This window comes from Prunus avium, chromosome 8 (genome assembly GCF_965620075.1).
Source record: "Prunus avium chromosome 8, drPruAviu1.hap1.1, whole genome shotgun sequence".
Classification (NCBI taxonomy): Eukaryota; Viridiplantae; Streptophyta; class Magnoliopsida; order Rosales; family Rosaceae; genus Prunus; species Prunus avium.
The window spans coordinates 4,959,661-4,971,152 of NC_142291.1; the positions used below are offsets into that span (position 1 = coordinate 4,959,661).

Sequence of the window (11,492 nt, forward strand, 5' to 3'; positions counted from 1 at the left end):
AAAGTTAAGTTGTCGGCAAAATTTTCTTTGACATTAATTAAAAATATTCTTTTGGGGTGATAATACCAAAGGTAGGAAAAGCAAAATATTCTTTCACATTAATGCTTTAATTAGTAATTAAGTATGAGGTTCTGCGTGTGGTTTTTGGGATGGGAAAGATTAAACAGCTTGTTGTTGTACTGTTGTGATTATAATTTACCTTTTGGCTTGTTTTATGAAAAATCCAGTTACCAAAAAAAAAGCTACGATTTGTAATTGTGTTTTCTTGGTCAAATCCCGCCGCCGTGCCTTATTTGACCCACGTGTGTAAATATACGGGTCCTTGCAATATAGAAAGAACAATTAATTTGCACTAGATTTTGGTACTGCAATCCTAAAAACATCCTCCCTCACCACAAATCGTAGCTTTCAGCTGCTTATTTTTAAATCATTTTTATTTTATTACAATATGTGCCCTTTGTAATTCTTTTGGCTTTTGTTCAAAGTTCAAACGCCCTCCTTTTTTTCTTCAAGTATATAATGGGCACGGCCACTTTTTTGGTACCAAGAAAGAAAAAACCAAACCCCAAAACTGAAAACTCAATCCACATGGAGATGGAATCTGCTAGTTTCTTCCAATTTTCAAGTGCCTGAGATTTCTCACCAGAGTCTTCTTTTGTGTATTGATTTTATTTACATATATGTTTGTTTAGTAGTTATGCTTATGCTGTTGGAATTTCCTTGTTAATTAGAGAATTTGAAATGGACTCTACTCAAAGCCAACCTATTCAACATTATTTCAAAGTTTCAAGATACTGTTATTATCACTGGTACACAAATGCATCATTGGATTATGACCAAAAAAAAAAACTGCTTCTGATGTACTGCAAGAATAATGAAAAAAATCAGTTAGTCATTTGATAAACTATATTTGAAAAGTATTGTGAGCAATCAAAGTGTTTGATAAACTTTTATACATAATAATGAGTATATAGAATGACAAAAAAAGCCACGAGATATAAAAAAGCCACGCTATCTTAGAAACCCCACATCCCTCCTAGGGTCAAGACTTTTCTCTATTTCCCTCTTGTTTGTTTTCTCTCTTCTTCTTCGTCCTCTTTCTTTCCCTTCTCTGTTCTCTTTGTTTTGGATAGTGGGTAGAGATAGTTTCCTTTTCTTTCTTTTCATTTTTTTTGCTGGGCTAAGAAAAAAAAGAAGCAAAATACCTTGTGGAGGGATTGCGAGAAGAATGTGTGGTCGGCGTCGCTAAAGGCAAAAGGTGGAGAGACCTTTCTACTAACCAAGACTGCAGGTACATTATAGTATAATAAGTTGAAGGTAGAAAAATTGAAAGAACTAAAAAATTCTTGGAACCATAATTGTGGACAGAACAGAGAAAATTGATAGGAAAATAAAAAATTTCTGTTAAAAAAACACCTTCAAACTCTTTTTTTTTTTTTCGAAGTGAAAGAAGTAACACAGAATCGAGGAAAACAAACTCATTTTACCGGGATGCACAATTTTGCACGCTTGGGATTGAATTTTCGTTTGGCCTCAGAGACAGAGGGAGGAGATGCCTAATGTTGGGTTGTGTGGATCGACGAGATTTGGGGTTAAGCTTAAGAGAGAGAGATCGGCAGATTTGAATAGGTGGTATAATGTCGGGTATTTTGCTGGGTTGTAAGAAAGAGAGGGTGGATTGTAATGGGTGGGTAGGAGAAGGGACCTTAAAAAGAGCTTTGAGTTTCAACTTGCACGGCATCCATTCCCTAAATTCACCATATTCAACAGTTTTATTGAGAAACAAGGCAGAATATGGGGAGGAAGAAGAAGCCGAGGAAGAAGATGGAGAGAAGAACGAAAGAAGAAGAAAATGCAGCCAGCGGGATGAAGAAGAACGAAGAAAAAGATGGAGAGAGAAGAGAAGAAATAAGAAATGATGGCTAGGAGAAAAGAAGAAAAAGCAGATGAAGAAGGATGGAGAGATGGATAGAAGAGAAGAAAGAAGGAAAGGAATGATGACGGTTGGGAGAAAAGAAAAAGAAATGAAGAAGAAAAGAAGAAAAAGCAAAGGAAAAAGATGGAGAGAATAACGAAAGAAAAAAAGATGGAGAGAGAAGAGAAGAAAGAATGAAAGAAATGATGACGGTTGGGAGAAAAGAAAAAGAAAAGGAGAGTTTGTGGGACAGTTAGGTTAGATTGTAATAAATATTACAATTGTAAGATTATTCCACAAGAAGATGCATCAGTCTAGTGGTATTTGGGACTTGTATCCAAACTCTAACCAGAGTTCGAATAAAAAAATAAAACAATCAATTTAAGAAAAAAAAACACTAAAAACACTTAAAAGGACAGCATTTTGGTAGAGTCATTCCGTCCTTATAATGTATTCGCAACAAAATCACTTGTCGCTCAATTCCATGAAACATTTTTAAGCGGGAAAATTCTTTGGCGACGAAATGTTTCATTGCATGATTGTCTAGTGTTTCCCGCCTAGAATTTAATCTCCCGCCCATTTACTTGGCGACCAATTTACTAAATAGTCGTAGATTCCACCATTGAAAGGAATCATAGTTGGTCGCCAATACTTGGTGTTTCATCACAAAACCCTTGATCAAATTTGATATTCTTAAATAAATCAAATCATAATATAGCATGATAGATAATACGATCATCATTATAAATTGCAGACTAGTCTACAACGTGAATCCAATTTGTAACTAGTATATTTAAACAAATAAAATCATAATATAAGCTAACATGATAATCATTATAAATTGCTATCATGATCACATCTTGTTTTTCTTGTATCTTTGAACATCCCATCCGATCTTGTTAAGTAATTAAGTCATTGCTGGCCTGAGAGGGCCCTTATTAGCTAGGGAGAAGGTTTTCGGTGGATTAAATCTGACCATGTCACTTATGCGATAACTCTCAAGATTTTTTTTTTTTAAGAACTCATACATTTAGGGTGGGATTGTAATAAAGTCAGGTAAAACATTAATCTCGAATTAATTTTTTTTCTTGAGAAAAAATTGTAGAGTGACATAGACAGAGTGTTTTTCTCCTAAATCCTAAATGTGTAAATTTACCGGCCACTCAATAAGAACTGGATATAACTGTGAGGTGAATTACTTTTCAATCTTGAATTGATCTTGATCAGTCTTGAATTGCTTTTCAGCCTTGGATATCATAGTGTTTCATTACATCCGTTTCTTTTTCTTTATAAAGAAGTCTTTCTGTCTTGAATTGCTTTTCAGTCTTGGATATCATAGTGTTTCATTACATCCGTTTCTTTTTCTTTATAAAGAAGTCTTTCTGTTGAAGAATGATACACATGTTTTTTTTTTTGGTGAAACAGGGGTAAAGACTCCAAAAAGGACAAAAAGCAACAAAGCAAAGAGAAAAACAAAAACAAAAACAACTAAGCAGCAATAATCATGCGGGTCTTAGTGACCCCTATTGAGTCATCCATCAGCAGGAGCCAAATCGGAATATCCTCAAGAACCCAACAACCCAGTTCAATGTCGTGGCTCCAAGCAGCCAGTCTATCAGCTACAACGTTCTTCTCTCAATGTCGTGCAATTTGTTCTAATTTTGCTTAGTTTTTTGTTCGGGGCTCTGCCCCGTTTTACCAAAAAAAAAAAATCAGAATTATAAATCGTATTTAAAAATCATATTCAAGCACTATTTGTGATTCAGCCTCTGAATAATTATATAATTGTGTTGGCATGTGGGATTTTTATTTTTATGTGTGAACCTTAAGAATTTTCATGATAGTGGTCCCATTAGTACTACATTTGTTTTTATTTTATTTATTTATTTATTTATTTATTTTTTAAAGATTGTTGAACATGAAACTGTTCTCTGACCTCTAAAAATTGAATCTGACAGTGGATATAGGAAGATAGAAATTGAATCTGACTCTTTGCAAGTCGTTCATATGCTTTATGGTCAAAGACAACCTGACGCTGAGGTGGGTGGGATCATTCATGATGTCCAGATTTTGGCACAGCAGGTCCAGCAGGTGACTTTCCAGCACACACCGCGTAAGTGTAATAGGGTGGCTCACGAAGTCGCTGCCTATGCTTTTCGTAACGGAGGCTGTTTCAGCTGGGGCAATTATGGCCCGCAATGGCTCTTTAATTTTCATAATAAAATTAACAATGAACTTAAAAGGGATCCACGCCAATAAACAACAATATAATTTTAAAAAAATAAAAAATTCTAAATAATGAAGTGGTGCAATGATTTATTCAAAGAAAAGATCCACATTGCTACAATATCCGTAACCCGTTTGATTTTTTGCTACACGCATGTTAGCATGTATGTGTCCTATTTAATTTTAATTAAATTAATTTGATGAAATGATGATGCATAGACCTAGGTAGGGTAAGGAATAAATGATACATAGACCTATTTGATGGGATAAAAGATGAGACAATATCAGTGTTTTTTCTTTCCTAATCATTAAACCCCCTTTCCTTTTTTGTCAAAGTGAATATTAAATACTCTTTCCTTTTTTGCCAAAATGAATTAATATATCTTCATCAAAGGCTTTTGGAATAAATTAATATCTCTTCACCCAAGGGTTATGATCGTGGTTGTTATTTTTTATTCTCTTTTAAATAATTAAAAAGAACAGTTAGAAGTTAAAGTGCAGGAATATGTGTCAACAAATTAGAAAGATAACAGGAAAGCATGAAAATTAGACGAGTCCAAATTTGCATTGTTTCCTTTTCCCTTTTCCCTATGTCCACCCTGTTTTCTCCAATTGGGACTGATGATGGATACTAATGTGACTAATGGAGCTGGCTTTCTCCAGACAGTCCTTGTTTTTTTTTTTTTTTTGAAGAGGACAGTCCTTGTTAAAACCGAACCAAACAAGGAAAGGGATACAATATTGGGTTGTTTTGGAGGTCAAACTTGGATGCTTCGGGGGTTTAGATTTTTCTAATGTTCAGAGTGGGTCGGCCCCTAGAAATGCAAACAAGGGTGCATTTTTGCTCACCACTTTAATCACATGTGTACCCTCACCAACATCCTCAATGCTTGACACGTGTCTATAGACATAACTATAGTTAACTTTTGCTTTGTATTTATGGAATCATGATTACACCTATGGACACGTGTCAAGCATTGAGGATGGTGGTGAGGGTACACCTATAGTTAAAGTGGTGAGTAAAAATGCTCCCTGCAAACAAAGCAATATATAACTACATCTCTTGCAGTGAGAAAAAAAAACCCTAACTGAAAGAAAAACTCTCTCTCTGTGAAAGCTCAGCCGCCGCCCCCTTTGGGGGTTGGTGGCCATCTTTTATTTTCCATCCTGTTTCCGTTTCCCCTCCCTTTCCTTCCTCTTAACCCTCCTCTCTTTCGTCTCTCTCTCTCTCTCTCTCTCTCTCTCTCCCTCTGTTGGGGTTTTTTCTTTTTTCACGCACTTTTTCTCTTGTTTTTTTTCCAGTTTGGTTTTGGTCCAAATCTCCCCTTGCCCTCTTTTCTACAACTTCTGTGGCTGAACTTGGTGGGTTCGTGGTTTTCTGGTTTGTTCCATCGGCGGTCTGCATGGTGGTGGCTCTGATTTTGGTGCTCCTGCTCCGATCTTCTCCAATCTTTTCGCCCTTGGGGACTGCCCATCGGCCTGGTCGTTTTGGGTCTGCTCTGCCTGGTGCTGAAGAGCTTGCTGTGCGGATTCTTTGTCTTTGCAGTTTCTTGTTGTTTTTAGTGCTTCCACTCGTTTGAGTGCGTTGCTATTTACAGTCTCTTCGGGCTTTTTACTTGTGAGAGTTTATGTTTTGTTGCATCTGTAATTTGGGTGCCTAGGCTTTTGGCTTTAGGCGGTTATTGGTTCTATGCCGGATTTTTCCTGGCTCGCGGGTTCTTTACCGCTTTCTCTCTGGCCTCCTGTGGCCATGACTGGAGTTCCCGATGTTATCGGTGTCCTTCCCCTCTGGACTACTGTCCACATTTGTATTATCCCTGTTTGGGATTTACTCGCGGTTTCTTTACCGCTTCCTCTCTGGCCATCTGTGGCCATGACCGGTGTTTGTATTAACCCTGTATGGGTATGTGTAACTGTTACTGTTCTTGTTCTGGCCTGGCTTTTAGCCTTTGTGCTTGATTTATGAATGCAATATATCGTTCCCTTTCAAAAAAAATATATATATAACTGCATCTCTTGCCAATTTGTATGCTCCTCTCTCTCTCTCTCTCTCTCTCCATCAAGCTCTTCTACTTATCAACTCATCTCTCATTTCCTCCAAACACTCTTCCAAAAATCTTTTAAGTAAAATTTGTGAAAATATTAGGGAACACAAATTTGGGTTGTAAAAACCCAAGCTTTTTATAAGATCTCCCATTTCACATAGCCCTTCCCCGAAAACGATAGTTATCTTCCTCATCTAATGGGTTTTTTAAGTTTTGATTTTTTTTGTTTTATGGTTAATAATTCAAGTTTTTGCTTGGTTTCATTTTTTTGGCTCGCCACATTCTCAATTATTTGATCATTTGAGATTTAAAATGGAGCAGAAGACAGATCAGAAAATGATGGGGATGGGGTGATAGAAGACATAATGATGATAGAAGACACAATGATGATAGAAGACACAATGATTCCTTGCCCTCAGTGAATACCACTAGTTAACATATATATAATAGTCAAGTAAAGTAGCAAACATCATGCGTGGAAACATCCACTGATAGTTTTAAGTATTCTATTCCTAGTGCATCAGTGAAACTTTATACTTTTGCTTTGTCTATATATCCTATGGGAATGTATCTTTGTAAATTGATTCATTCAATAACAATTGTTGAATATAATACTTTGCAAGCTCTTTCATGGTATCAGAGCTCTTGTCTTGAGACTCTCGATCCAATTTTTTTTTCTCTGTTCTTGTTTTATTGTTTGTTCTTGGTTGTTTCCTGTTTGGTTGAGATGGCTTCGTCTTCTACCTCTTTGGCCAGTTCTCTTCCCAACGTCTCATACTTGGTTTCGATCAAACTTGATCGCACTAATTATCTACTGTGGCTTGCGCAATTCACTCCTCTGTTACAAGCCAATGATCTCTATGGTTATGTTGATGGTTCTCAAACTTGTCCTGCAAAACTCCTTGATGATAAGTCCACTCCAAATCCTGAATATGCGACTTGGCAGCGACAAGATAAGCAAATTATGAGTTGGATCAACTCTACGTTAACTTCAACTGTTCTTTCTACTGTGGCTCGATGTACTACTTCTGCTGAGGTGTGGAAATCCTTGGCTACTCGGTATGCTTCGCAATCTCGCTCTCGTATACTTTAACTCAAATTTCAGCTCCAATCTACTAGGTGTGGTAATATGTCTATTACTACATATATTGATAAGTTGACCGGTATTGCGGACCAACTTTCTCTTGCTGGTAAAGCCCTTGATGATGAGGATCTTATTGAGATTATTCTTAATGGTGTTGGTCCTGCTTATGAGAGTGCTGTAAACTCTATTAAAGCTCGTGAAACTTCTATGCTGTTGGATGATGTTCTTGCTCTCCTTTTGAGTGCTGAGTCTCGACTTGAGGACTACAACTCTCTCCTTTCCGATTCTACCTCTACGGCTCTTTGTACTACAACTTCTCAAGGACGCAGTCGTGGTTCTGGTTTTCATAGTCGCAATTTTGGTGGCTCAGGTTTTGGCCATAGCAACAGTGGTCGTGGCAACACTAGCCGTACTTTTGAATCTTATGATAACTCAAATCAGTTTGGTGGTCGTGGTTTTTCGCGTGGACAAGGGGGTTCTTATTCTGGTGTTTTTCATGGATCCAGTCGTGGGAATGACATTTCTGGAGGTTTCACAAATTCTATTGGTCGTGGCTCACTTCCAAATCATTACTCTGCTCATGGGAATTCCCTTTATGGTGGCTTTTCTCGTCCTAACCGTTTCTGTTACATTTGTGGCAATCCTCGCCATCTTGCTAATAATTGTTCGAAGCCTAAGCAGTTTTATGAATCTCGCCCTTCATCCGCTCCTTCTTGAGCATTCGTAGCAACTCCTTCTACTACAGGTTCTAATGATACTTGGTATACAGACAGTGGGGCATCTTCACATATTACTCATGATTTGGCTAATCTTCGTGTCCCAACTGCATATACGAGTCAAGATCAAGTGTCTGTTGGCAATGGTGCAGGTTTACCTATTGAACATATTGGTTCTGGCTCGTTGTCTACCTTTAAGCTCAATAATCTTCTTCATTGTCCTTCTGTGTCTCATAATTTGTTGAGTGTTCATAAATTCACTTCTGATAATCATTGTTATTTTATTTTCACACCTTCTTCTTTTTATGTGAAGGATCTATCCACGGGGAGGACGCTTTTCCAAGGCAAGAGTGAAAACGGTTTGTAACCGTTTCGAGGGGGGTCGTGCAAATTTGTAGCTCTCATCGGTGAACGAACAACTCCTTTTGTGTGGCATCAACGCTTGGGTCATCCTTCTAAAGATATTTTAAATAAGCTAAGCTCTGTTATTCCTGTTAGTTCTTCTAAATCAAGTCCTATGTGTCATACATGTCCTCTGGGAAAGAGCACTAAGCTCCCTTTTCCTTTATCTTCATCCATATCTGTTTCCCCTCTTCAATTAGTTCACTGTGATATTTGGTCTTCGCCAGTATCTTCAAATAAAGGCTCTAAGTACTTTATCTTATTTGTGGATGATTTCTCTCGATACACATGGATATATCCCCTGCAATATAAATATGAGGCCTTACATTATTTTCAGAAGTTTAAATTATTGGTTGAAAATCTTCTCTCCATTAATACTGTATATACGATTAAAGCATTGCAAACTGATGGTGGTGGTGAGTTTATGAGTACTAGTTTTCAAAAAATTTTGTCTACGAATGGAATTCTTCATCGTGTCACTTGTCCACACACACCAGAACAAAATGGGGTAGCTGAACGTAAACAACCTCATATAGTGGATATGGGTCTTACTCTCCTTGCAACTGCTCACATGCCCCAATCTTTCTGGGTAGATGCTTTCAATACCTCAGTTTATCTCATTAATCGTCTTCCTGCTCGTCAATTACATTTTCTATCACCTTATGAAAAGTTGTTTGGTCGTGCTCCATCTTATTCTGTTTTTCGTGTGTTTGGTTGCGCGTGTTTTCCTTATTTACGTCCATATAACAAAAATAAATTAGAATTTCGGTCTAAAAAGTGTGTTTTTCTAGGATACTCATTAAATCATCAAGGGTATCGTTGTTATGATCCTGTTTCCGGGCGTGTTTACCTATCTCGCCATGTTGTATTCGATGAGACTCATTTTCCTCTTGCTACTGTTGCTCCTTGTTGCGTAAATACAGCTGCACCAAAATGGATTCAGTTGCATCCTCAACTTGTGATACTCGCAAGTGCACGAGCCGTTCGGTAGTATAGCGTATGTAAGTGCAAGGTCGATCCCACGAGGATTGGTGATTGAATGATTCAATTCATTTCTCCTACACAAAACAGAAATAAATAAAACAAGGAAGAAAGAAAATAACTAACTCAAGTAGATAAGTTCCCAAGTTCAATTAGATTAATGGATTGGTTCTAGCTAAAGTATGATTAAGCCATGGTGTGTGGTCATAACCTTGTGTTCCTAATTCCCTAATTTGATCATTTGTTGTCTAACCTAAAATTAAGCATTAGGAACCCATTAAGCATAGAAGAACAATTTAAACAACCAAGCATGTATCTAATCCCTGTTGTCGAATGTCCATACATACTCTTCCTATTCATAGTTCAATTCGAATTAAAGCATGGTGTATACTCTTAATTCAAACCAAGATAGCTAACATGCAAGCCTAAATGGTGATCAATCATTCAAACTAGCATATTAACTTATAAGCATAATGAATAAGAACAAAAACCATAATTGAAACTTGGAAACTAATTCAACTTGAAAACTTAAGAAAATAATTTACATAACAAAGAAAAATAAATTACAACTAAGAAGCAAAAGGAAAGCTAGAATTGAGAACTAGAAAGCAAAATTAAGAGAATTTGAGGGAGAGAAGGGAAGGGAGCTCTAGAGAAGTGTTTGAGAGCTCCCCCCCTTGGGGTGTGTTTACAAGCTTAGAGAACTTCTCTATTTATAGGCCTAGGGGAAGTGGAAATCTGAATTTGATATGGCTAATGCATACAACACTTGTATTAGAAAATATGAATTGGTTGATGCACTTGACCAATAAATCCCACCAGCAGCCCTAGCTCATCTTCATGTCACCATGACCAAGCTTCCAACCAGCTACAATAGCTCATGCCTAGCTCACCATGACCAAGCTTCCAACCAGAAACAATAGCTCATCCTGAGGTCAGCATGACCAGCAACTTCAAGGGCTTACAAATTGGGCTTCACTTAAGCAAATTAAGACTTTAAGCACTCAAACTTGAAGTTCAGAATGTCTTCTTTCCAGCCATATATCATTTGGGCCAATCCAAGGTCGGAGGAGGAAGTTAAGGCCAAAACAAATTGCTAACTCATTTTGCGCGCTGATAAAATCCATCCTGAGCATGGCTCTGTGTTTGCTAGGTAACAGACTCCATATTTATCCAATGGGGCTGAATTTTGGATATGTTATATTACACACCCATTGGAACAACTTTCATGAAGAATGTGGCCTCATCCGAGCTATGTAGGTTGCTGAAACAAAGCTTGCAATATGACCTACGAAACTGGGCTGGCAGGGGACTGTAGCCAAAATTGAGTTTGTCTTTAAGCTCTTCATCCATTCATCCAAATTAGGCCCTAACATGCATGGATTGCATCATTTACTATCCAAAGCCATCATTATTACCTAAAGCTCAATGAACTGAAAGATAAACACAAAAAGGATTAAAAGCACAAGTTTAACTCAAAAACATAACCAAATCATAAGCTAGAAGGGTACAAAATGATATACAATTATGAACCGATCACCCCCTCAACCACTCTCACCCTTGGCTGAGCACCAACCCGTGGTTCTTCATCCTTCTCCAGGTCCTCCTCAGGTAACATTTCCTGTTGTTTCTTCTTCTTCTCATTCTGATACTAACGTTTCTTTATTATCTAACAGTGTCGCACCTTCTAGTCCTGTACTGTCTCCTAATCCCCCATCACCACCAACCTCACCTCGTCTTGTTTCTCAATCCCCTTCTTTGTCATCACATTTGCCACCATTGTCCCAAGATCCTTCCTCCAACCCGGGCCTCTCATCACCTCACCAACCGTCTTCTCCCATAGTGTCTCCAGGTTTTCTTCAATTAGTCAAGACACCCTCTCATCCAATGCTTACTCGTCTTAAAACCGGCACTCGTAAACCCAATCCCCGATATGCACTGGTCTCTTTTTCGCAGGATTTGGATCGTGAACCGTATAATTTTCGTGAAGCAAATCAATCTCCTTCTTGGTGCTCCGCAATGTATGCTGAGTTTCAAGCCCTTCAAAAAGCAGGCACATGGGATCTTGTTCCTTCTTCTCAAACTACTCATATTCTTCCTTGTAAGTGGGTATATCGCATCAA

At 37.8% G+C, this 11,492-nt stretch overlaps 1 protein-coding gene, 1 long non-coding RNA gene and 1 other non-coding gene across 3 annotated transcripts; 2 read left to right on the forward strand and 1 right to left on the reverse strand.

The window, feature by feature from the left end:
- Positions 1–773: 773 nt before the first annotated feature.
- LOC110759599 (uncharacterized) lies at positions 774–2,033 on the reverse strand. The gene is made up of 3 exons (XR_002527140.2): positions 1,488–2,033; positions 1,206–1,285; positions 774–863 (listed from the first exon to the last, which is right to left on the reverse strand). It is a non-coding gene; the product is annotated as an uncharacterized LOC110759599 (long non-coding RNA).
- Positions 2,034–6,800: 4,767 nt separating this feature from the next.
- LOC148291186 (uncharacterized) lies at positions 6,801–8,762 on the forward strand. The gene is made up of 2 exons (XM_088246295.1): positions 6,801–8,138; positions 8,300–8,762. The coding sequence occupies exon 1, from the start codon at positions 7,316–7,318 to the stop codon at positions 7,985–7,987; it is 672 nt and encodes a 223-aa protein (XP_088102421.1). The 5' UTR covers positions 6,801–7,315; the 3' UTR covers positions 7,988–8,138; positions 8,300–8,762.
- On the forward strand, positions 7,382–7,520 carry LOC148291187 (small nucleolar RNA Z247). The gene has a single exon (XR_015827259.1). It is a non-coding gene; the product is annotated as a small nucleolar RNA Z247 (small nucleolar RNA).
- Positions 8,763–11,492: the final 2,730 nt, after the last annotated feature.